The 27,815-nt window shown below is 37.4% G+C and overlaps 1 protein-coding gene across 10 annotated transcripts in view; it reads left to right on the top strand.

Annotated features, from left to right (window-relative positions):
- The window catches only part of LOC102093056 (sodium channel protein type 1 subunit alpha), a 95,543-nt gene that overhangs the window by 12,890 nt on the left and 54,838 nt on the right, over nucleotides 1-27,815 (top strand). For all 10 annotated transcript variants that reach the window (XM_065069673.1, XM_065069672.1, XM_065069666.1 and 7 more), the window contains 2 exons: nucleotides 17,673-17,988; nucleotides 23,840-23,960. In XM_065069673.1, coding sequence (XP_064925745.1) covers nucleotides 17,725-17,988; nucleotides 23,840-23,960 — 385 coding nt within the window. In that variant the 5' untranslated portion in view covers nucleotides 17,673-17,724. The remainder of the gene's footprint in view (nucleotides 1-17,672; nucleotides 17,989-23,839; nucleotides 23,961-27,815) is intronic.

Genomic DNA, 27,815 nt, shown 5'->3' with positions numbered 1-27,815 from the left:
TGTATACACACACGGAGGAGATAGAACAGAAAGGGTGACCCTTTTTACTATGTTTTCAGGACTTCATATTGTCTAAAAAAAATTTATTACAGATATAATACTCTGAAATAATAAAATATTATGTCTGAAACAAGATTTGCAGTCCCAGTAAAAGGATTTATGTATTACAGTAACATTTTTCTTAGTCATTTTGTCTCCATCTATGCCAAGACTAAGTGGCACTGAGATACTCAGTGTCTTCAGAGGGTCTTGTCCTGTATGTCCCCTGTCCTGAGGCTGTGCCTTCCCATGTGAGCTCACCCTTGAGTCATGTCCCCAAACTGCTTGGGAAACTACTAACTGAAACAAGTGAAAACTGTGCCATGGTCAGCTTTTTTGACAAGAGGTGATTGTGTCCCCAGATACAGCAGGATTTTATACCATCAATTAGTGCATTGGCTTCTAAGCGACTGAGTAAGTAAAATAAATGTTGTTCATATAAACATATACGTAATGAAATTACCTAGAAAAAAGTAATGAAATTTTATTGTGCAGGTTTTTTTATAAGAGTAGGGCTTTAGAATAAGCTAAATAAATTCACAAACTGGAATAGGGCTTTAGAATAAGCTAAATAAATTCACAAACTGGAATAATATGTTGAGTAAATATATATTTTTTTAACTTTTGGATTAACAATGGCAAAGGAAACAGCACAATAATGTCTTGAGTGTCCTACAATAACAGTTTATAACTGGGAAAAATAAATTTGAAATGTATAGCTTATTTTTCTTCCATGAAAGTCAATGTTATGGAGGGACACACCTTCAGATAGACTGTTTGACTTTAATGCTAATTAAAAAAATTAAATTGTAGTATAGAAGATTGTGAATCAATACTTAAAAGAAATGCAAGACCAATTTAGAAAATATCCTGCTAAATCAGGTGGTGCCAAACTGGATTTAATTAAAAGAAAAACTTGTTTTATATCTTTGTAATAATTTGGAATACTTACATGAAAACCAGTGTACGTGAGTCATTAAAAATATATTCCTATTTAATGGCAGACTAAAATCATTTTGTTTAACAAACAATGGACAAGAAATATATAGGGTCTGATAAAAGGAAGACGTATCAGATATACTTAAAATCTGCTTCAAAATAATATACTTTACTCCATAGTGCTGTTGTCTGGGACTGGAGAGCATTGTAAAACTGTATTTACTGACACACCCAGATGAGGAAGACTTGCCAGATGTTATTTCAGCATATTTTTGTCTGGTTTACTGTTTCCTTTTTGATGGGCAAATACAAAACTGCCTGCACCATTTTATACAATTGGAATTTACACTCAGGTGGCCTAGAGATACTTGAGAAAGTTTTGCAAAATATATTTATTCTAATACAAAAGCTGAACTCCAGAAGTGCCTTTCCACCTCAGCCTGTCTGTGATTCTGTAAAACAAAGCCACATCCTAGGAGCACAGGGTGGAGGATGTTACAAGCCTATATTAAGGAGCAACTATGCAGCAAAATACAAAAACTGCTAATATAAATAGAAATATAATTTAAAAAATATATATAATATATAGAAAATTATAAAATATGTCTATTAATAGAAATATAAATAGAAAATTTGGAAATGCTAACATAGAGGCAGTCTTGCATCACCAGGTATGAGCACTGTACCTGCCCTGAAGTGAAAGCACGGTCATATTTTATGAGTGGAACATATAGTAGACAAGCTTACAACTTCATTGATGTACATGTGCAATGAGATTACAAAAAACCTCTTAATTAATTTGAGTCCCTTTTAAGTAGAATTCGAACTGAAGATTACTTTCACTCAAATAATAGGTTTAGGTTTTTATTTTGGAATTATTTTTTGAAAACACTTTTTTGCAACACTAGTTGCTCTGCTGGGAGAAACAAAAATTCATATTGCTCGAGAGTAGAGAAGGATAAATTATGAGACATGCCAACGAGAGAAAGCGAAGTAGCTGATAGAGTACCCCCTCTCTTCTGTCTGCACGCCTAATTCAGAGACAATAGCTAACATTGAGTTTCTTGGGGAAAAATAATTTTTTAAAAAAGCTGAGGAAGAATGAATAATTTTTTAAAAATACAGGGGAGTAGTAAACCTTCAATTTTATTTTTAACAGCTATTGCTCTGTTCTGAAACAAATCTGTCTTCAGAACATTAAGTACTATTTAACTAATAGTCATAACAGTGTTTTATTCAAAATTTTGTCTCCCTTTTTCTTTGACCTCTTTGCACATAATGTTTCTTTGGGCATCTCAGCAGTGACGTTTATTTCTCAGGGTCCTATGCTTTGTAGGATTCTGAAATGCAGGCAACTGGTCAGTTTTGGCAATAGTTTATTTTTCCTCTCCTGTTACTAAAGTGGGATTGACTGTGATATGTGGCTGGAATTTCATAAGATAGGCCTAAGAGTATGTATTTCAGTCTATATTTAGGTGTTCAGGCAAAAAATAATGTGTCCCAGAACAGAGTGACAAGAATTTCATATCGACTTCTGTGTGAATTCTTGATTGCTTAGCGTTTGGGAAAGCATGGCTTTATGCCTTTAGCTGTCTGTTCAGATAAATTCCACATATGATATATGGGTCATTTGCTCTCTTTTATGTGAGAAAATATTGCAAAGATGGCTAAATAGTGGCTGTGGATAGTGACACTGTGATTAGCATTATACTGAAATCCAGACAGTAAGCAATTTTCCCTTCACTTTAGCGGTCTGCAGGTCTGATTTTCTCTGTGTAATGCTTCTCATTCAGGTGGCTTTCCTGAAGCAGTAATTATTAACTGATTTGGGTGATTAAAACAAGATTTTTTAAATATATATTTTGATGTGTTGTCTCAGTTAAAATACTGTATTTCAGTGTTGTAGGGCATATTTTTGCTTCTGGAATTTTCAGGAACATGTTTCTTAAAAACTTCCTGCTTTCTGGCTCTGTCAGGGTCTAGTTCTGAAAGTGTTCTTTCTTATTACTGCTCTAAAGTACACAATCTTGAACTTCAACACCTCGTAAATTCTAGATTCTTACCCGCAAATGGTTCTATTCTAGTTTGTGCCCAACACGACCCATTGCTTTGCATACATATGGGTATTTTTGTATGCCTATAACAGGTGGGGGTTTCTGTAGTGAATTGAGGACCCTAGTCTCTATGTGTTGTTCAAACACAGAGAGAAAGTGGATCACTGCTCCAACCAACATACGATGTAAGTATAAGGGAAAATGTGGACAGGTTCCTATTGCCTCAGGAGCAGCTTGTGACAGAACGCAGTTTTGGCTGCTTAGTGTCAAATATAGTACAGAGGTAGCCTGAGAAAAATAGGTAGTAAAATTAAAGAGAATCTTAACATTTCATATTGCTAGTGATAAATCTATGTGCTCATTTCATAACAGGCATCTTAAGATTTGATACTGTAATTTATCGCACATTTTGACTGAGGCCATTCCTTCTTAGGGAACATAGTCGCTAAGGTACCTACTCAGAGTCTTATGCTTTGACCATCTGTTATGCATCAGATCACTGTGTTCTCACTGAAAAAAATGCCTTGTGCTCTACACTCTCATCTCTCTTCAACTGTCTTTTGCAATGGCAACAGTTTTGATCTTGACCTTTTTTGGTTTGGGAATATTTTGGATACATTCACCTCTCCGTGCTTGCTGGCTTGCTCCAAGCTTCTACAGTCAACCTTTAGTTAACCCAAGAACTCCCTCACCACCCAGCCCAGCAATAAGCCACATTTCACAACCACATACCTGAAAACTCAGCCCTGATCCTGCCCAGCCTAAAGCGCCCCCCTCTAGCACTCTGGTTCCAGCAAGCCCAGCTGCCTGGGAGGGCTGGAGCAGGCAGACAGGGAGGGAGCACACTTCCATCTCACTGCTTAGGACAATGTTCGATTCAAACCCTCATGGGCTTGCTAGAAAGGTGAAAAGAATTAATGAGGAAAAAAGTTTGAGCAAGAAAAGTAAGAAGAGAGGAAGGCAAAGCAAAAATTTTGATGAAATTTTTAATACTCTTTTAAAATTACTTTTCCCAGATCCTCCCCCACCCTCAACCTTTCCCACTTTGCAATTTTTTCCAATGACATTATATGCTCTATGGCATTACATGTCATAACGTAAAAAGCATTTCACTGTCCCACAACTTAACGTATGAGAAATAATTTGCACTATAAGTCACTAAAGATGACCTTCGTTATAATGAATTTATAATATATATAATCTAGAATTTTTTAAATAATTAATTATTGAATGATGGATAGTTGAATATATGTATATTTACATGATTTGCAATAGTACTTTTATTAATTTCTTAATACAAATATATCTCATTCATATTTCTTCTCTATGCATTAGTCTGACAGCACTGAAGTAGCAAAATATGCTCAGAAAAAGGGACTGCATCTTTTTAGCACACGTGAAAGCCAGCTGGTAAAATTTCAGTATGTAAAAGAAAACTAAAGGGAAGTATTCCTCCAGGTTAGTGTGCCTCTACATTAAGGTAAGACAAGAGTTTCAGCTGAAATGACATTTTAACCTAGCACAAATCAGAATTCTTCTTCAAGATATAAATAAAATATATCCATTAGGGAATAAAACTCACATGTATGAATCAAGTCAATAGCATGTTTTGAGAACAGCTCCACTGGAATCAAGTGTGCATCTGTAACATGACAAACATAAATGATGATGCAATTTTAAATTGTAGGGAAAACCAAGAATTTTAACAGTAATAAATACTGAAAACTGGGTAATCAAGCATAACAAACCAACTCCTACTCAAAATTGGTTAGCCATGAAAATTCTTTGTATCTATATTTTTCATAGGCTTTTTCCTCAAAAACAAATGAAGTTTTGTTTGAAATCATTTCCACTTAAAAATATTGAGTCCTCATAATCAGTGTAACATGATCATTTCTAAGCTTCTTAATTGTGCATGTCCTTTGATTCCTTAGAGCCATGACCTACACATTGCATTGATTTCTTCTCTGACAATGTTCATTGTTCACATACTAAAGACTTGCTTTTCATAACTGGATATTCTTTACGCAGTGCATTTATTTCTGTCATTGTGCCCTCTCTCAAGTGCATTCACAAGCAGTTTTAGAAAATAAAGTTTCCTACTTAGGCCTCTGACTGTAAGTTTGGCTATACAAATGCATCTAGGTTATATATATGATGCCTGAGAAACATCATTCAGCTTTGAGTCTGGTAGGAAATGGTGCCCTGTCTTCAGAAGTATTGATCAGACAAGAAGAGTGACGTGCTGAGGAATGTCACTCTGCATTGTTTCTCAGCTGGGTGTGTTGTAAATCAATACCTGACTCTGGGAGTTTGACTGGTTGAAGCTTTCTCACATCTAGTAGGTCTAGAACTGGCTTTCACACCAGCTGTGCTATTGGCAGAGTAAAGAGCTATGGGACAAAAATGACTAATCTTATCATTTATTTTCAAACTATTTTAGATATTTCCCTGGATACCTAGTGCTAAAATACCAGAAGGCATTATAACTCCCTAGTATAAACTAAAAATTACTATTTAGAAAAAGCGTTCCAAAACACTTTAACCTCTATTACAACGTTTAAAATGACAATTCAGAACAGCAAGAAGCAGTTAAAATCACAAATGCAAGAGTACCTTCAGTCATTAAAAAGACAAATGTGTGGTTTTGAATGAGAAGAATAGCTCAAAGTATTTTAATCACCAATTTCAAATCCTTGGTTAAAGGATTGGTTAAGCTGTTATTTCCCCATCAGCGGAGCTGAGCTTGAGAGAGATGTGGTTTGCCATTAGTCAGATCTGCCAGTGTTTGCTGCAGTCTCCACTGTACCATGTTGCTGCTCCTATTTGAGTTCTCATCTTACAGGTGGATCCCCATGAACAGATTCATATGAGTCAGACCTTGTAATCTGTCGATTTCAATTCAAGATAGAGTGCAAGATAGAAGCCTTTAAAATTATTAAATATTTTGTTACTTCATTAGCTTCATTAATACAGTGTAACTGCACATTTGATGTCACTGACTGATGTTTGTAGGAACTGCAGATCTCAAGCCGCTTTCCTTTTTCTATTTCTGTACCTGTATTTGAGAATGGCTTCATTGCAAAATAATTAATAAATGCACCCTACAGTTATATTTTAGCCACATAGTTCAGTACCTGATTTGCTAAAGTAAATGCAGCATGCTTTTTAGTAGTTGATTGAGGTCCCTTCCAGTCCCTAACATTCTGTGATTCTGTGATCTGGGCCTCAGGAAGGTACTAGAAGTGACTCCGAGTTTGAATGAGTGAGTGTGTTTCTGCAAAATTTGTTATAATTTATACTATTTAAAAGTCTATAGATATATTTCACAATTTTTTTGTTTTAAAATATCACATGCTATCCAGTGATATTCCCTTAGTTCTTATATTTTTTAAATTTGTTATTACCTGCAATATACATTTTGTCTGCTTTCTCAGTACACTTAGTAGCATTAAGTTCATTAATTTTAAAATGTTTTGGGCTGCTGAACATTTAAAGTCTGTGCACATAATAGATTCTTATTTATTTTAAAGAAGCGCATTTCTCTAATTTTTCTTCTTGACCAACCACAGGATTAAAAAACCCAGAAAACTCCCAAATCCCAATACCCATAGATTTCGTAGTCTGTAGTTTTAGCACTTTTAGCTTTTGACTGGATTATTTATTATATATTTACATTACTATTTTTCAAAAATCAAGTTAACATCCTGAAAATGTATTGTAGGCTTAGAATATAAAATATTAAATGACTAGAAACTCACCAGCACTTAAAAAAAAAAAAAAAAAAGTGACATCTTTGCTTTTAGATCAAAGTCAGTGTGGCTAACAGTCTTCAGTCAGTGACTTTCAAACCACTGCTTCTGCAGAAATACTAATTCCCAGGCTCTGCCTTTCTTTGCAAATCTGAAGCTTTTTACCCTAAGGCATTGCTCGAAGGGTGTGCCAGAGGCACCAGATGCTGTTGCTGCTGCTTGTGGTGAACTGTTTAGTAGCAAACACTATTTCATTGCTTCTAGGAATTTTCAAAATATTTTTCCTCTTTATGTGACTGAAAATACCATGAGTATCATGTAAGAACTTTTAGATCTCAAACCAAGCTAAACACTGGAGGACATAAATGAGAATTTAAAAAAATGCTGAAATAAGTCTTGAGGAATGAGTGGGGCATCTTTAATATACAAAGCCAAGTCGAGCTGGGTCTCTTAAATCCAACTGTGATCGTTTGGAATTATACATTACAGATTATTATTCTGAGATACTTTCTTGTTTTTATGGCTAAACCCTTATAATTACTAATATTATGTTTTAAATCATGCTTTCTGGGCTAAGATGTTCCATGTCTACACAAAATGCTCTTACAAGTTATGAAGTATCTATGTGAAACTCTAGGTGGACACCAGTGCTCACCAAGACAATCAGTCTGAGTTCAGGCTTCTTGCAAATCGCTAAACGTGTTCTGGCAGTGAACATGGGACCTTACCTCTGCCCAGTGTCAGCTGTGTGGAATATCACAGGCACAGAGATGGATGGATGGAGCAGGTAAATATGCCTGTGACCCATCCACACAGGGTGTCAATGCACCTTTTAATGTCATCCACGTTTCACTCATTTTTAGCAAGTCTTTCTTCAGGCTTCCCAGCTGGGTCACCCCCAGCTTCCATGATGCTCCACAGGGAAACAGTGTAAGCAGAAAGCAAATCTGATCTGTAGCCTTGGTCTTAACGTGGCTTCTGTAAAACAACTAAGATGTAAACACAGGATCACAGGTGGCATGTTTGTCAATGGGAGCTGACCAAGCAAACTCATTCTGTGAAACGGGATGATAACCAAACAGCAAATTAATGGATGGATTTTGATGAGCTGATGGGGATGACCAGGTGGTCTCCTGATGCAGAAGCTGAGAGTGGTAAAAGCAAGTGGTTCTCATTTTGAGAAAATCCTCAAGTGAGAGACAACTGAAATGACTCAGGACAAATCCCGAAGGTTAAGCTAGGCGTTTCTGAGAAATTCAGAGAAGTAGTAATGGAGGAGTGGTCTATTACTTTTACCTTTGGGTTTACGTATTTTACTCTGTTCAGAGGAAAGCATGACCATATAAAGGACTTCTGCAAAGTCTCTGTGTCATTTGCTTTAAATGCTGCTTTTCTGGATCACATGCTTCAGCTGCACATCAGTGTGAGAAGTATGAAGCTTTGGGATGAATCTGTTAAGACATGATGAGTCTGTGAGTATGTACTGGTGCTGGAATTCTAGGATGGTTGTTGAACCATAGGTGCCATTTGTAGGAAAGGCAGTCTGTGCCTAGGAGATGTGCCAGAGGGACTTACCAAGGCAATGTGTAACCTACACGGGGTACATCACCTCAATCACAAAAGAAAGAAGAGATGTGGAAAACAGCTCTAATGTGCTTGCTTGCTTGATTAGTAGCAGCAGTAATTCTTGGATGTTAGTGGAAATTACTTTATCTGATACTCAATACAGTAAATTAACTGTGCAACTATACTACTTCTAGGGCATAAGGTGCCAGGTCTTGAGCACTGTCAGGTCTCTAGACTACTGTCATGTCCAGCCATGCTTGGACACAGATTGAGAGATGGTGGCCTTGTGAAGGTCCGTTTAATGAGAACTTTCCAAAATGACATTGGATTACCATTGTTAATTCAGATTTTGTTGAAAATCAGTTCAACACTAATTTGGAAATAAGTGAGAGTCATGTTTTGACCAGGCCTGTGTTTTGGAAGAAGTTTCTTTACAGCAGTGATGTGAGTTTTTATATTCGTTGTATGAAATTTTGAGAGCTATTAATATCTGTATATATAAATAGTTTATGAGCTTAAATAAAGTTGGATCTGCAAGAACAGATACTAATTATGCTTCTGCAAAGAGAAATTGTTAATCTCCTAGAAATAAGCCTTTTCTCACATATTCTTGTCAAAATTATTAATAAGTTGGAAGCAGTCTACTAGGAAATGGCAGAATCCTCTTACTGTTGGTAAAAATGATTGCTCATTTATGAGTTCAGAATCACAGAACTGCAGAGCGACATGCAGGGAGAACTGTGGACGTCTAGCCCTAGCAGGATCAGAAGTGGCCGGTAAAAAAGGATACATTGCCTTGCCCACATAAATAGCAATAAATGCCATGTGTTTACAGGCATGTGTTGTATGTCACATGTGACATGACATTAACATATAGCATAGAAAGTATTTTAACAAACACTTGATTCACATGTAGCTCATGGGCTGTAGAGCTGCTTTGTCATTTGAGTATTTCCAATTCCTTGACCACTCCGTCCTTTCAAAGATGATTTGTGAGATGAATCTCTCACTTTGGGTGCTGCACTGCACTGACTTAGTGTGTAATACCCTGCATGTAAAACAGAGCTGCGGGGCTGTTCCTGCCTCCTCTCTGCGCTATGCACAGGCATGTGCTGAAACATCCCTGGAGCGCTCCCCAGTGAATGCAAGGTGATGAAGTATCAAGAGTGGTTTCTAATATTTAATTAAAGAAAGCTGAAACTCAACTCTTCTGCCCTTCATGCAGTGTAAGGGTTTCCTGTGCAGTACAAAAAGTATTTACAAGTTTCTACAGTTGTGGTGATTTTGTTGTTGGGGTTTTTGTTTTTTAATCACTTCATAGCAGTCCCATCATTTTGCTTGCAAACCAGCAATTCTTTTGGTTTCCTTAATTGCAGTTGTGTTTTTTTTTCCCATTATCTTGTGTGTTAAATAGGTTCCTGTTGTCCCCTCCATCCTCTTCCTTGACTCAGGAACCTCGAGTGAAATCAGTGCCTGCTGTTCTGTTTGCAAGAAAAATACACACATAACTAAAACTGACAGAGAGTTTTGAAAAATTTAAATACTTTTGCCTTTACATCTTCAAGACTTCTGGTTATGATGTCAGACTGGCCCTTCTGTTAACCACATGAAGACAGCAAGTACCAGAATGCTGTAAATGGGGTTAAGTAGCCCACTAAGATGGTAAATTAGTAACATTTTTGAGTACGGAGATGTCTTTGAGCTTGTTAGCTCTGCATCATTCAAGGGTATGGAGTAATCTGTTTTCCATCAGCTTTTATTTCTTGTTTCCCAAGTGTGCTAATATGCCAAAACAAGAACCTAAACCTTGTCTTAAATTAAATTTTACCTTAATGTAAAATGAATCAGTAGCATTGTATAATTTACCCTGCATAGCCTGCATTGCTTTGTTTATTTTTTCAACCAACAAAAGGTGCTATTATGTTTGCTAAGGCAAATGGAAACAGATGTTTCAGACATTGCTTGAGAAAATTAATCTTGAATTAGTAATGTAGATTGCGAATAGAATGGATACCCGCTCTGATCAAATGAAAGAAAGCAGAAAGACTGCTGTTCTGTACTGCAGTCATTTGCTGCACAAGATACACTGCAGGAACACAGTAAGCATGGAATTCATTCAGCTTGGTAGCAGTCCAGTATTTCTAACCTATTAAATATATTTACTCAGATGAAGTAGTACTGCAGATGCATTGTGGCTTGTCCCTTTAAAATATTTTTTTCTTCCTATGGAACTGCATAACTGGTTTTGGTTTTTGCAGCTTGCTGAAATAGAAATTACTTGGTTGCAGTTAATGGAATTAAGCTAGCAAAGCAGCAAGCAGATGCAGGCTATTTATTTTTAGTCTAAAGCAGAACATAGTAGCTATATTTTGGTTTAGACATGCATTAGTAAATTTAAAAATGTAATGAGGCGTCTCAACAATGCAGATATAAATATATTTAAATAATAGTGTTGAATACAATTCTGTGTCCACATCATGTGGTCTTCTGATTTACTGTAACCAAGAAGCAAGGATAGAACTGAGAATCCAAGTATTAGGGGGACAAAGGCTGCAGCTACACAGAAGTCTGCTTTGAGTGCCGCAGACAACAGCTCCTCGTACAGATAGCTCACGGGGAGCATTCTTGTTTTCCAAGCATGGGGGTTTTGCTTGGTTAATTATTTTGTTTGGAGAGAGCTGGCTTGTTTTATTTTGTTTTATTTTTCAAAACTGAGGCTTGTATTTTCTTCCAGAATTGAAGAAATTAATTGGGAAGGAAAACTAGAACTAAACCCTCTATTAATAATTTTTTTTGTTCTCAGCTATGAATACACCTCTAGCGACTTTCAACCAACTCTTCTTAAGTGAATTTGTTAGATATAATAGAGAAATAGCTCCAGGAGCAGGGATGAGAAGCCAGGATTGCCTTCCCAAATGAAGGCTTACCATTAAGATGCGAAGTTCATGTTTTCTTCTATTTTTTCTACCCCATTAATCTTGATTTCATTCCTGCATAGTGATGGCAGAGCGCTGCGCAGAGGCATCAGATGGTCTGTTGCCCGTGGTAGTGTAAGAGTTTTGCTGATCGTTGGAAAATATGGCCTTGAATTCCCTGGAGCTGATGAGGGAGTTTAGCACAGATACTCATGTAATGAGATGTAAGCTAAGCAATTATACAGCAGTGTGGATATCAGAGACATCAACTATATTTCCTGTCTCTGTCTGTTCTGCTTTCTGGCTGTTGAGCAGCCCTGACTCGGGCACTAAACCGCCTTCCTAAATCGCATAGCTACCCACGCCTATTTGCAACTCTGGCAAATTAGTCATCTCTTCCTTCATCCCTCCCTTTCTGGGAGTCCCTGTGCCAGTAACCTTGCTTGTGTATCAGCTTAGGCAGTGGAAATATCTAGACTTGAGCTAGTATATACTCTTTGGTTGCTTCCAGTATTTCAGGTAATTCATTTATAGCTCAGTGCATATATATGTACCCTATTCTGATATGTTCAGTATTAATGTACCTACCCTTTAATTAAAATGAATGTGCATTAAATAAATATAGTTAGCCAATGCAAGCAAGTCCGTGTCCCCTGATCTGCGTTATCCCTGCCAAGAGGTAACATCAAGACACTGGTGAAAAAAGATAAGGGAGAATCCTAATATCAGTCTGGTAATATGGACGTTCCCCTTATAAAGCTGTCCATTAAAATTAAATTTAATTTTATATATGAGCTACAGGGAGTCTTAAGAAGTTGCATAGTCCTAATATTCTAATCTGATGTCTTCTGCTAAGTCTGTTGTTTTGGATATCCTGCCTACTTTTGCTACTTGGAGTAGCCCTAAAATAGAGATGAACAGGCCAGATAAAGGCAAGGTTCCGTGAAGAAGGAAACAGGGGGTTTTCCTTAGCTAAGCCCTGACAAACAAAACCACAGTAGTTGGCCATACCTTCCTCTCCTTCCACAAATCCACGCTTTGAGGAAGGTAATTTATATTTATTCTTTACTTTAAAGACAAGAGTAATAATAAATTGTTGATAAATCAAAAATTATGAGAAACTGTGCCAATAAACAATGAGAAGTGATATAACACAGAGATTTGGCCTCTGTGAGCTTACATGTAGATTCATTGATTTATCTTTATTTTGTAGTAGCTGTGGTTTATTAGTTGCACAGTCAGATGATATTCCCTGTGCGCATCACTGATAACCTCATTAACACTTAGTTTCTGTATAAAAATGAAGTTACCAGAGTTGCATCATTGCATCTAGAACACTTCAAAATTTTAGTGCTATTGTTTACTACTCTGATGCTTCTTAAAAATAGTAAAATGCATGATTTTTAATAGAACTGATTCGTTAGTTTATGCCAAAAGCAAAAACATAATGTGTGTCACAGGACAAGGGCAAAGTGAAGGGCAAAGATTAAATTCTGCTTATTCTAGCAGAATTCTCTTGCCTGAGTTTTCCCTTAGCCATCAGTTTCACAGCACTTGAAAGTACAAGGAAACAGCAGTCTGTGCAGACATTTAAGGGTGTCTTCCTGAAATTCAAAGGGAGATTAACCAGACAGTGAAAACGGTGCAGTTTCATTTGCTAATTTCTCAATATTGAATCAACAATGTGCCCTTGTGGCCAAGAAGGCCAACAGTATCCTGGGGTGCATCAAGAAGAGTGTGACCAGCAGGCTGAGGGAGGTTGTCCTCCCCCTCTACTCTGCCCTGTTGAGGCTGCACTTGGAGCACTGTGTCCAGTTCTGGGCTCTCCAGTTTAAGAAGGACAAGGAACTATTGGAGGGAGTCCAGTGGTGGGCTACGAAGATGATTAGGGGTCTGGAACACCTTTCTTATGAGGATAGACTGAGAGAGCTGGGTCTGTTGAGCCTGGAAAAGAGACGGCTGAGATGGGTTTCTCATCAATGTTTATAAATATCTCAAGTGTGGGTGTCAAGGGGATGGGACCAGACTCCTTTCAGTGGTGCCAAACAGTAGGATTGTGAGGCAACAGGCACAGACTGAGGCACAGGAGGTTCCATCTGAATATGAGGAGAAACTTCTTTACCTTGAGGGGGCCAGAGCACTGGAACAGGCTGCCCAGAAAGATTGCGGAGTCTCTTGCTCTGGAGACATTCAAACCTGCCTGGACACCTTCCTGTGTGATCTGCTCTGGGTGACCCTGCTTTAGCAGGTGGGTTGGACTGATCTCCAGAGGTCAGTTCTAACCCCAACCATTCTGTGATTTTGTAATTTGATTTAGTGTCATTTTTATTTTCTAGTAGTGGTGAGAGATTACTTATTTCTTCCATCACCAAGTGTAACAAATATTTTGTTATGTATATAAAGAAAAGTCCTGTGAGTAGTTATTTCTGCAAGTAGCAGTGCAAAACAATGTGCCATGTATTTGTTGAAATATTCATGTGCATTCCATTCTGAACTCATCTTTCCACTTTATCTTGGATGCACATTCACATCCAGCAAACCAGAGCTGCACTATCTCAGATTGTGTCATGTAGCAGTGTACAAATCTAGTCTTGGATGGCCTTTCACCAAATTGAGAAAGTGGAACAGGGAGGCATACATATGCAAGCTTTTGCCTACAAAAGTGAAGAACATAAATTATTGTCTAGTTATTTTCTAGAGCATATTTATTCTGATATGCTGCTCATAAGAAAGTCACTCAGACACAATTGGAGATGAAAAAGGGAAAAAAAAATCTCATTCACTCCAGAAGGAAAGTAAGAACTTAGCGAGAAATCTATATTTAGTGTATACTTATATTCTTTCCTTTGTTGAATTACCAGTGCTATGCTAAAGAAAACAATCCAACCAAACAAAACAAAATAAAACAAAAAACCCTAAACAGCCAACAAACAAACCACAAACAACCAACCAAAACAATGAGCTAAGTCAATTTGGATCATATAAGCATTCGGTAGTTATTCAATTAATATTTAATAAATCACTTGATAGAAATCAGAAGGATATCAGTTGATTAACTGGCCTAGTATCAATCATTATCCATCCCCAACAGATAAGTGAGAATAAATTAATCCAGTATAGTGAAGGAAATACAGACCTTTTAGTTAACCACTGTGATATGACAGATAAAAGTGATTTGGGATTAAGATTGTAGTGAATTCTGCATGTATTTAATACTGACTTTTAAATTTATAAAAGACTTCTATTTGCAATTCTGAAGACATAATCGTGGAAATGCATGAAGGAAAATGTATCTAGAATATCATCCTCTAATCTATTAAGCAGAGGATAAAAAGTATTTAATCTTCTCAAAGTCTCCTAAAGCATTTTGTTAAGTACAGCCTGCTTGGTTCTAGGTACATCTAAAGGTGTATATATGGCTAGCTTCACGTACATTTGGCAGACCTGAGAATATTCTAGGACTAATTATAGAAAAAAAATGTAATGTTCCTTTCTACAGAAAAAAAAAAAAATACAGGTATTATTAGAAAAGTCTATGGCATTTGCTGGTTTTAAATTCACTGTGTAAACACAGTAGCTGAATGAAATGTTTTTGCAGCCTGGCTAATGGCTGTGAAGTAGGTTGTTTCTGTGCACCTGCAGGCTTAGCTCCTTGCTCTGCGTGCCAGCTGGGGACAGTCTGCTGAGCGAGAAGGTGATCCTGACAGAGCACCAGAGGGCTTCAGAGCTCAGCTTTGCTCGCTTTCTATTTCCTTCCTCTTCAAAACATGAGACTGCCCTTGCTACCCTCCAGCACCTCCCTCCTGCTGTGCCCAGACTACTCTGGCTTGCTGTACCCTCGCTGGCCACCATGGCTGGGAACACGGAGTGCCCTGTACGGTGGGGGTTTTGGACAATGAACAGAATTTTCAAAGGAAAAATGGCAAAGGGGAAAACCAGCCTCCTTGGTCCACAGGGAGGAGGAGAGAGAAAGGCAGACATGGCTATATAGCCTCATTTGCTGGTGCCCGTGGAGATTATACCTAAGGAGAAGGAGAAGAGAGGAGAGGAGAAGGAGCTCACTGTCTCTTGAGTCTCTGTATCTTCTTGAAGCCCACGGAGTAAGTTGTACCCACCTGCAGCTATGCCTCTCACAGTGTTCGAATAGTGGCTTAGTATGAGAGCTGGTTCCCAAATGGGGGTGCCACTTAACAGGGATCGGTTTGAGGATCAGCCAAGATCAGTGGTGTGGCTAATAGGTTTTTTTGCTTCTTTCTCAGTATCCACAAGGTGTGGTTGAACATTAAAAAATAATTTCAGAGTGTACAAACTATGAGATTATAACTGTTCAGTAGTTAAGAGGCTGAAGAGTCAGTTCCCAGCAGTAAACCAAACCACAAAATGGAGAGCTGGGGGAAGCCTAGAGGATGATTCTCTGTGTTTAGGAAGAGAAGATTCTAAATCCTTGTTGGCTGAGGTACACTTTCTTATATCCCTTTTCCCCCTACTGGAGAGAGAGAACGGGATGATTCTGATTCCTTTCAGGATCAGAAAGATGGGAAAGCTTTAGAGAACTGTTTTTGGCATGAGTCGATGCTTTGCATGGGTCAATACTTCATATTTTGGTAGGAGATTAGCTCCCTTTAATTTTTTACAGTGATAAGTTTTCCACCTTAATTCTTTGGAAGGCATTCTTCTGATTGTGGTTGATCATTCAATACATGCAGGTGACTTTTTTTTGTTTGGGTTTTTTTTCGTTTGTTTGTTTTTTCTGAGAAATCAAGAAAATTGGGGTAATAGAGCCCATAAGTACTTTGACGCTTCTTTCTTATTTTATCCACTGTATAGCACTACTCAATGCATCAGTGTGATTAAGATGTTTGTGCTAACCCTGGCTGGCATTGATGATCTAGAGTAGCAGTATCAAACTCATTTTCACTGGGGGCCATATCAGCCACGCAGTTGCCTTCAAAGGTCTGAATGTAATTTTAGGACTGTGTAGATGTAACTACTCCTACTAATATAAATTAAGTAATAAACCCCAAATCCTTGCTCTAGAGGATTTGGGGTTTATTACTTAATGTATACCAGTGACCTTCTCTTTCATTTCCCAGCCATGTTTCTCTCTTTTCTCCCTTTATTTCTTATCTAATTTCTTATTTCGCTTTTTGACTTTTTCTTAATGGAAAGTTTAACGATATCTGTATTTGCTTCCATTCCTATTCCTTTCCCAGTATTTGGTTCTTCTGTCTGCTTTTCTGTTTTCTTTGTTTTCACCTCTACATTTTTATACTGCTAATCTTCCAGTTTTCCTATCTTTTCCTTTCACATTGGTCACGTTCTCCCCTAATTTTTTCTACATTCATTTATGATCTATTCTTTCAATTTTTTTGCTGTATTTTTCTCATCTTATTAATCTTCTTTCTGTAATTCCTTGCTTTGTTTGTGACCTTTTTATTTGTTTTCATATGTTTCAACCCAGCCATCTATTGTGTTCTTACTTCTCTGTGATTCCATATCTCTAGTTTATTTCAAGGGGTATTGACCTGCATTTAGCCTTAAGTCTCCTGACTGATCATTTTGCTAGGGCCCCAGTAAAGGGTGGAGACTGCAAATATCTCTTTATGTACAGGCATGAGAAATATATGCACTATTGAGTGCCCAAATACACATATAATCTGTATGTCTGATGTGGTCAGAATGTTGTTCGGCAGCATGAAAGTCGACAGATCCCTAGTTTTAACAGAACTTTTTTTTTTTCCTTGTTTGGTTTGTTTTTCAGTTCCAATATACAGATAAATATGTGTATTAGAATAGTTTCAGAATTATCTAATTACAGAACCAGATATATAGTAAGAGTTAAATAAAAATAGGCAATTGTTCTTCTTATTATCTAGAATACCTGTACAAAAACTTACTTGGAATTAATCTTACTTCTTAATATCCAGAGTTGGGTTTTGGTTTTTTAATAGAAATTTTGATTCTACACTGCTTGTTTTATGATACTCTTACTGAACTAAAGGGACATTTCTGCATTAAGTCTGATGATTTGTGCAATTTATAGTTACCAAGATAATCCTGACTGATGCCAGAGGAATGTGAAGTGATTTTAAGATAATTAAAGTTATAAGGAAAGAATATATGTGATTGTTCTTAAGTGTCATGATTTTACTTATTTGGACTAGAAGACCATTATAGTCCTAGAGTTGAGAAATTATTGCAGTTTCCGTAACTAGCATAAGAACCATACAAGTGCCTCTTACAAAGGCCACATCACTGACTAAGCTGCTTATTTTCTTTTTCTTTACGTAATTTTCAATATTGTGTATTTGAATGTTACAACATAGCATAAAGAAAAGCACTCAAAATAAATGTTATATCTTCCTTACTTGGTGATTTTACCGTGTTTATTTTCTGCTTTCTTTTAGTATTTTCCTATGCAGAAGAATAAATGGTAATTAAAATGTGCAGGATGAAAAGATGGAGCAGCCAGTGCTTGTACCACCCGGACCAGACAGCTTCCAATACTTCACTAGAGAGTCTCTTGCAGCTATTGAACAACGCATTGCTGCAGAAAAAGCTAAGAATTCTAAACAAGATCGTAAAGATGATGATGAAAACGGGCCAAAACCAAACAGTGATTTGGAGGCAGGAAAAACGCTTCCATTTATATACGGCGACATACCTCCTGGAATGGTGTCTGAGCCCTTGGAAGACATGGACCCATACTACATCAATAAAAAAGTAAGTCTATTATCAATTCTGTTCATATGCAAGCATTTGGAGTGCTTGGTCATGTTCATTTCACTGCCATGCGATGGGTTATATAGTCTGTTACTTCAATCTGTTAATTGGCAACCATGTAGGAAAATGTAATTCTAATAATGTGGAAACAGTTGAGCATTGCTAAGAGGACTAGCTATACAGCAAAAGCCAAAAATGTTTGATGCATATACATTCTACCTGTGAGAAAGTTGATAAATGAACGTTTAATATCTTCTAGTTATAAAATGTTGGTTTAGCTAATGTTTGTTTTTAGAACACGTTCACTCTCTCATGTTCTTTGTACTCTGGTTCTCCTGCTTTGAAGAGGAGGAATTTTGCAGTAATATTATTTTTAACATTAAATTAATTAAATTGGCAATAAATGTAACATTAGACTGATTGTATAATATCATTGTACAATGGATATAGCAGGGTATAAATAACTAGTGTGAAAATCTAGGCTTTTATTCACTGTTCTCCAAAGCATCAGCCAAGTGCCTACTGTCCTTTATAGTACAGGACAGAATCCATCATCCTTAATATTTACTACACTTTCTTCCTTTTAATTACATAAGAAGTTATTCCTTTGATATAACTGAATTTATATCAAAGGAACATTCCTATCAAAGCAGAAACGGTATGTTGTCTTTGATTATAAGCAATATATAACATCTATACAAATATGTGTATACATAATGGATTACATACTTTGCAAACTTTAAAAAAGTGAAGATATATTGAAACTGAGTACACCAACATACCACACTTTTTCTAACGTTCTTCAGATTTAAAATTGACAGCATGAACCAATGCATAGCACATTTTGTTCTCAGAAATCTCCTTTGGTGGAAAATTCTTCAGAGATTTATGGAATCAATAGAGGAATATATGGATAAGCAGAAAATATCATAAAGAGAGTGTAAAACTGATTTTACATTTTCTAGTGGAACTGACATCAAATCATTCTGGGAATATTTTCAGGATGATTCTGTTGCACAGCCCATATAGAGCAGAAAAGATTCACTGTTTATAGTGATAGCTAGCTTTGGTGATACTTTAATCATTACATACTGTGATTATGAAAACTCTTTAAATATCGAGACAGGAGTTATTGTGATTTTCACAAAGTGCTGTGTTCTAAGTGTCTTTTAGCTTGCTTGTAACTCATGTGATGTATGAGTCTGATTTTGATAAGAAAGTACTATGTGAAAGAAAAATATTTTTATCTTTATTATATGATGCCTCTGAAAGAACTTTATCTGACATTCACAACATATGAAGATTTATCTTCAAATCCTAATTCTACTGTCATAAAGATAAAAGATGCACTTCTATAAAAGCAGGCCTCATAGAGTTCTGTACTAATTGTGTCTGTTTATCATACAAAATCACATGTAGTTATATCCCTACCTGCCCACAGCTTATCCTGGACCTTTGTAGTCAAATCCTGAGATGGAAAGTTAAAAATGGGCAAACCTGTTAAAATAAATAAAAACAGAGAGATATGCTAGTTTTATGGTTTTGTAACTGTGATTCCATGCAAAACCTACAACCAAAGTGAACAGAATCATGCCCGATATTAATATGAAGTTGAAAGGCAAAGGAAAAAAATTGACAACTTCTGTTTGATGACAGAACAGAACATTATAGCAAATTTACACACCTGACAGTATTGTGATTTACACAGTATCACAGATAGCCAGCAACTATACCCTTGGAATGTCATTATTTTATTATAATGTAATACGATATGATACAGTACAATACAATACCTTTTCTTATATTCTTATGATTTTACTATAATGAAATGCTGCTCACTGTGGTGATCAATAATGCTGATCTTTAGAACTGTGAAGTTTAGCATCCTACATGGTTGCAATGCCCTTTTTAATCCAAAATTGAGTAAAAATGAACTTGGACTTAACTCATTTTTTTGCATTCCACTTCTGTGTAAGTGCGAATCTGTGTGTCCCCAGTATAATAGTCACTGCCTGTTCATGCTCAAGCTGCCATCACAAAGGATCAAGGAGGTTCACATCACTGTTTGTAGACAAAGGATCAGCTGGAACCCCCTAAGATCCTGACCTTCAGGCATGGATCAAAATCTGGTCCACTTGGTTTCACACTTTAAGGGCTGGCTGTTTTCTCTTGAACCTAGGCTTCTACTTTAAAGAGGAGGGAAAGAATAAGTGGAACTAAATGGGTCTTACTTCACTTTTCTTCTGCTATAATATAGATATAACATTGTTGATTGCCACTCTATGCCCTGCTTCTTTCCAGAAGGATGTTGAATGATGTCTGTCAGAAAAGGTTCATCCTTTTGTCCTGGCACTGGGCAATATCAGTCCCCAGTCTGAACAAACCACTAGCTCCTGGGATTCCCAGACTTATCTTGGGCTGCAGAAATGAAAAGTATTTTGTAAAATTGCTTTACTTAATTTAGTTACATCAGAAAAGGTGAATTCACTAGTGATTTTAGATACCTTTGATATGTGAAAGTGAGAGAAATGGAGAGTTCTAGCAAAGCAAAAAATTAAGGTCTTGCTAGAAAACATGGTTTCAAAAGATAACCACGAAAATAAGAAATGCCAGCTTTCAATATGGTTTTGTCACAGATGTGTGGTTAGGGTTCTTTGGAGTGTGTACCAAACTGCTGCTGGTTTGGCTGGGCGGGAGTCAGGTCCATCCACCACAGACATGAGTCTGTTCTAGCTGCCCCTGGGGCTTTTCTTGAGAAGCTACAAACCCAGCTCAGCAATAAGTCACCTCTTGTCTTTCAGAAGGTCCTATGAGGTTTTAGATGGTGTTTATTTAACTGTATGAAGTGGAAATGCAATGGAGTACCAGTCAGCCTGCTAAATGTAGCCTTCCAGAAACTACAGTTAGAGCTCACCGGGAGGAAGGAGAGGAGAAATAAGGTTTTGGGAACTCTTTGTCCCAAGAGGTTCTTGGAATCTGTGTCTTTGTTCGGAGTGGACTCTACTTCCCTCTTAGCTGAATCTTCTCAAAATACTCCTCCTTCTTTGCCCTGTTAAGAATGCAGGTCCTGGGTTTGTATCAAATATGGCAGAACTTATGAAACTGGAATCCAGGTTACAGATGCAATAGCAGCAAATCAGGGACTTCTCTTTAGTGATTTCTTTGAATTTGGAATACTTCAAGTGTGAGCACGTTTTCTGTCTTTATAAAATGATTAAAGCATTTTATAAAACCTAAGCCCTGAAAAATGTACTTAATCCTTCACATACACTAACGTTACAACTTGTTTAGAATTTATTTAGTGTTTCTAAATTTATTTAGTGTTTCTAGAATTTATTTAGTGTTTAGTTGTTTAGTGTATGTCTACTTTATCCTGACAGCTTTGGGTACAATACTTCATGTTCATCCACACTGCCTACACACTGGCTTGCATCAGGGCTGAGACTGGAGTGAGATATAGCAGGCTTACCAGGGAGGGTAGCTTGCACAGGGAATGGATATCAGCTGTTATCTGTATTTTGGGATGAAAATTCTTCTTCAGAGATAAGATACAATTTTAGTGCATGTTTAAGTTTAGAAGTCAGAGGACCAATAAAATCATTCTGAAGGCTCCAGTCACAAACATGCTCTGAGTGAAAAATTAAAACTGAGGTAGGGAATTTATGTCTTGTTGGTTCTGCTTATACAGGGCAGCAAAAGTAGAACAGAGAAAATAGCAGCAGCCTCCAACTGAAACTGGAGTGGTGCCAGTGTGCTGTTATTTTCCATAAGGCATGTTAGAAAAGAGGTGTATGTTTAATATGCTTGTGTTTGAAGATTCTTAAAAAAATGTAGGTTGACTAAAAGTAGGTGGTGTAGTCTTAGAGACAGAGTTAGTAGGGAGTGTGATTTTTAATGTATTTTGTCAACTACCTCATAGCTACAGAAGCCCAGAGGGTGAGCTGGAGGCTTCTGTGCTGTGAGTCCTGGGGGCTGCGAGGGGAAACTCGCCTTCCCCCTTCATCTGCTTGGTTGCTTCAGTATTTCAAATTAAAGCTTCATTTAAGGTCAGGTCTTTTGTAGTTATGTTTTGAATGTTGCTGTTGTCTGTAATCCATAACTGGAAGTGTGATTTGGAAGCATTAGCTCAGGCTTTATCCCACTGTCCTCAATTTCATGTGCAGTTTCTCCATTTCTGTGCAGAAGCAGGGGTATGAAATACATACCTTATACCATTCCTTGAGTCTGTACTCAAGACAATATAAAGTCTCACTACTAATGTGCCTTATTGTTAGGGGGTTTGGTCTATGTCAGAAGATGTGCCATGTAGAGCTGTGACAGGGAGACAGCTCAGGGAAGAAGCCAGCAAGTGAGTTGGGACTGGGACAGCTTTTCTTCAGAGCTCAGTTCCTGCTCCTCCTCTGCCTTCAGTGCTCAGTACCTGTCACAGACTGGTGGAAACCTTCATCTCCATATCTCTCTCCACCTCATGGGTGCTGCTAGGTTTGTGTCACTTCTTCATGGTCCACGGGTAGTATGCTTCCCAAATGTAGCAAGACTGAAGAATCATCCTTCTTGAACCTCCTAGTCATATTTTCTCTGTCTGCCAACCTTCCCAGAAATAGCCTTGCTTACGTTCTTGAAGCAATGCTTGATGTCATGGACACCAGAAGAGGCTGGCATTCTGGTTCACAGTTCACTTCATCAGGAACGTAATGAAAAATAAGAAGGCTTTATCATAGCTTATTTATAAAATATACAACTCTGACAAAACAAACAAACAAACAAAAAGCAATTTTGAACATTTCTCTTGGGCAAATTCTTTAGTACTTTTAATTCAGTGTGAATTTAGGCTATAATCCTTGCATCATCCCTTCCATTGCATGCAGCTTTCTTCTGAGTTAGGGAGCTTTCCTTCTACAGTGTTTTTCATTAGTTTCTGATTGGTCTTGCATTTGAAGAGCACCTTAGTGCCACAAAGAAACATGGCAGTCCTCATGTCCTGTGCTCTACTGTTAATGCTGTTGCAGCCAGGACGGCCTATAGTAGAAGCAAATAAATGTTTTTAGGGTTTGTAGGGTTTAATCTTATACCATTTATTTGAGAAAAATAGACTTTCAGCCCACAGTCTTCTACAGTTGTCTGAAGTACAGCTTGCTTGCCTTTGAGTTTCTCTAAGTTTGATAGGATCTTTAGCAGTTCAAATTTAAATTTAACGTGTATGTTCTGGGAAAGTTTCACACCTGCGAAGCACAATTGTCCAGGGAGGTCATCTGGAATATATCTCTTGCTCCTCTGGTTAGGTATGTTCAGATGCCCACAATCCTCAGAGATCTACCTAATCATGGCTATATGTGTTACTGCTATTTCTGTCTTTCCTTAGCACAAAGACCAAGAAACAGACTAGAATAATCAAAAAATTTTTAAAATGGGTACTCTGTTAAATCAGTTTCTATAAGGACTTCTCTTACAAACACTAATTACATCCACAGGTAAGGTTTCCCTGCTTATGGTATTCAAACAGAAATTATAGTTATAGTTAATAATTTCTGCACCTTTTTTTTTTTTTTTTACAAGAAACACATGTAACTGTATCATGTTGCTATACTGAGGTTGTTAAATGAAGTACTATTATAAAAACATAAATAAATTGAGTGTTTGATGTCTAAAATTATATTTTCATGTAAGTTACATCAGGTAGGTACTGGGAATAATCTTTTTTTTTTAAAGGCGTCATGTTTTTTATGTATTAGCTATTTAAAAAGTTACCTTTTCATGATTGGTCACTATGAACAGTTTAAAAATTAGCATCTATTAATACAGTGAATAAGTACTTATAAAATATAAAATGTTTTGTGTTTCTCTTTTTCAGACCTTTATAGTATTGAATAAAGGGAAGGCAATCTTCCGATTCAGTGCCACCTCTGCCCTGTACATTTTAACTCCCTTCAATCCTCTTAGGAAAATAGCTATTAAAATTTTGGTACATTCATATCCTTTTGCAATGGTGGTTCATAATGTTACACACTGAAAGTAAGAAAACTCATAACTATTTCATTGTAAGTAAAGGTTTTCATAAGCTGTTAATTTTTATTTTACAGGGAAAGACTTGTGGTAAGACTTTATATATTCTATAGAATATGTATATATCATATTGATGCACTTTTAGCTATTCTGATGAATTTCAATACTTCTGTTGTACAAAACTGCAGATAGATTTAAGAATCCATCTTAATCAATTTTTCGCAAGTTTTTTCAGATTTCTTTTAACATTGAAATTTATTGCGTCCCATATTTTTTTCTTTTTTTTTTTTTTTTCTCTGTGAAGTCTATTAAATGAAATAATTACTGTGTTCGTGGTTTTTGTTTTGGTTTTTAATGCAGTTTGTGCTCAAGAAGTCCAGAAGAGCTCTCAGGTTTGCAAGCTATTAAATGCATATGCAACTGCTCAGGAATAGCTGGCTTGGGGGTGTACTTATATTGTCATTTAGGCCATCCTCAAGACCCACTTTATAGACTGTTGCAGCAGCATGCCTGGGAGCCTGTGTCATGCATGCTGAATAGCACATTCCCAAACCTGCCCAGCTGCACCATAAGCCTCTGGCAAATTTAATACGTTGCCAGAAAGCGTAGGCAGGAGTCCTGAAAGTGGTTTGCAAAGCATCTGTATGTGCAGGTGGTGGAAAGATTGCGGCAACAAAACTGACGGGATGGTACAAAAGGTAAAGTTTTAGACTGGCATGTGGGATTGGTGCCTGATGGTCATGACAGGTTGATGGGAATTTCTAGCGGGTGAGGTTTTGGAGCACCTTTCTTGCAGACCCCCAGGACTGGGAAAAGTGGTCACCAAATGAAAACTTCAATGTGATAGTAAGATTTTTAAACATTGAACAGTTAGTCAAAGGTAGAAGCCTTATTATTAGAGACTGCTGTAAGAATCTTCTAGGTCTTTGGAAAAAGCAAGAAACAAGGCTGATTGCTGCAGACCCAGAAAACCTTTTCCTCTGAGCTCCCTGGAAGTTAAAGCAGCGAGAGAAGGGGAGGAAGGTGTCTGAGGAGGAGCCGGGGAGTGATGGTGGACAGTAGCTAAAGGGCCTAATGGAGACCTACAGACACAGTGGTGGTGATGGTGAGAGAATACAGCCAAACACTGTCAGATTGAAGCATCTAATGAGTGCTCAGCATTCAACTTGTAAACTCTTAATTTACAATAACTTCCAACCCTGCAACTGTCCTAGTTGTGAGTAATGTTTTTTACTGGTGTACTGATTACAGAGTTTGGTTTTGCTTTTAAGTTCCTCCTAATTGTGTTCAAAGAGAATTCAGCTGGTCTTGATGGCAGTCAGAACAAAAGCAACGCTAATAAACAATATTCAATTCCAATATTCTTTCTTCTATCTATTAACTGTGTGATCACGCAATTTAGCTCCATTATAGGAGGAGGTTTCCTTTCACTAGATGGACTAATTTATTTTCCAGCCAGCCAACTACGGGATGGGATATTTTTATCTTATGTATAGATGTAGGGTGTTTTAGTTTTTCATTTAGTTTTTCTTAAACATAATAATAGATGTATAGTATTTGGTTTGTTTTGGTTTTGCTGTTTTAATTCTGTATAGTACAAACACTGCGAATATGTATATGTTTAACTAAGAACCATGTAATATGTTCCAAATGCACTTTAGATTTCAGCTGCTTGTGCAAGATTAGCCACCTATAAGGAGAATGAGGTAATGTTGCTCATTATTTTCAATAATCCTCTGACTTTTGCTGATAAGCTCTGCTGCCTTCACATTTTGGGGTGTGTGTTTGGCATGTTGGATTTTGTGACAGAACTGTGCCTTTCCCTGTCAGTGTGAAAGCTGTGTGTGTTGAGCGCAGTGAAATTGGCATGTTCATTGGAAATCCTTCATCAGCATGTCCTCCAAATCCTCCAAACCTCTGCATAGGGTGCTGTGGTCATATGTGCCCAGACCCGTGGTCAGATGTTGCTCCTCCTGCAAAGAAACAGTGTGTGTCTCTTCCCAGTGCTCAGAGACCTTCCCTGCAATTGTTCTTCCTCACTGCCGGTACCTGTCCTAATACAGGAACTGGTAACAGCATGAATTTCTCTCTCATGCTCTGCTGACTCACTTCCTGGTGTCCTGCCTTTTGTTTTTCCCCGTTTTGCCTGCTTGACTCGAGTTAAGGTAGAGTGTGGAACTGAGGAGGCAACACAAGAGTGATGGAAGATGGGCACACTTTGGCAATTAATAGGAAAGGATAAAGAGGTGAGAATAGGTGGGGTGTAGAGCACACAAAAGAAGGGAGGTGGCAGTGGATGGAGCTGCAGAGTGCAAGGAATGTTGCAAAGGAACAGGGAGCTGCTCTAGAGAAAATGTGGTACCTCCTAAGTACCCCATGGTAGCCTTTGGAAGCTGAAATTACAGTGTTACTCAGTGTGGCCTGACTGCCAACAGGTATCTGTGAAACCAGTTAGCATAGTTTTGTTTTTTCCAACCTTCATCTTCCACCAAGTCCACACAGGCGATAAAACACTCTGGATTAGCTTGATGCTGTACAGTGCCTCCAACCCTTCTGCTTGCCTATGGGGGAAGAGCATGAACAAGACAGTAGCTCGTACCTTTCCATGAAGAAGTCACCACACAACAGAATTGTTTACCTATGTGTACAGTTTAATTATTATAGAACATAAAATGTGAGAGAAGAAGGAAGAGAGGCACAGACATTGAATGTGGCAGTTACGTTTGAAATTCCTATAAGGGAATGGCCGGAGTTCAGATTTCAAAGTATGTGAGCCCTCATTGAACACCTGCTCCCTTTGAGAATGAACAGCACTTTGGCCATGCAACCCATAGAGGTGGCAAATTATGTACAGAGTGAGCAATGTGCAAGGGTCTACCTGTGACCTTTGTTATGGATGATACCTAGCTGTAAACATGTCATGCACTGCAGGGGGGTAAAACCTCAGCTCTCCTAAGAGGACTTTCCACTTCTTTGACTGTTCTGTGAGACCACTGAAGCTGCAGTTTTTGGTGTTTCAACTTCCAAAATGCATTCTCTTTCTTTAGAGAAATTTTCCAACTCTATTAGTCAGACTCTTTAGATCCATCAGTGGACCATGAGGACAAGCATTGTAAGGCATTCTAATAATTTATTCTAAGCCACTGAACCATGATTTTTACTGTACAGGGCTTGTATGGCAACATGATCTTCAAAACAAGTTCAGTCACTTAATGAAAGATATCATAACATTCACTGCTTGGTCAGGCAGTTAAACAAAGGTCATCCACCTATCTATGGGAATCAGGCAGCTAAATCCTTCCATGTGATTTAAATGTTTACTTGAAAATATATGCTCATTTAAATAATTCAGCAGCTGTAAATGATGATCTTAACATTTGCACCAAGTTTCTAAAAAGTTTATGGTATGTTACTTCTCCTATTCCTCCTTCACCTAGAGTGAAGGATTGGTTTTTTTGGGGGGATGGGTTTTGCCCATGGCATAAAAATATATCCAAACCAACAAAATCCGAGCTACTTGATTAAAAAAAAAAAGAAAAAAAAAAAAAAAAAAAAGGAAGGGGGAAAAAAGAAAAAGAAAAAAGAAAGAAGAAAGAAAAAAGAAAAAAGGTCCTGGGCTCTTATACGCAAGTTTATCTGTAAATGGCTTTCTTGTGTTTAAGGTAGCTTCTTTGACAGTTGTGTTGATGCAACTATTTTTAATTAAGGCATCATTTAGAGAGATGACTAGAGGAAAAGTTAAGAGTTGGATTAACTATTTGGCATAAAGGTGTAGTGGTTCTTAATTTTTGCTGCCATCATGTGGCCATTTTAAGTCAGGTATT

This window comes from Columba livia, chromosome 7 (genome assembly GCF_036013475.1).
Source record: "Columba livia isolate bColLiv1 breed racing homer chromosome 7, bColLiv1.pat.W.v2, whole genome shotgun sequence".
Classification (NCBI taxonomy): domain Eukaryota; kingdom Metazoa; phylum Chordata; class Aves; order Columbiformes; family Columbidae; genus Columba; species Columba livia.
The sequence above is the reverse complement of the archived record's forward strand: the minus strand, read 5'-3'. Positions and strand labels throughout refer to the sequence as shown.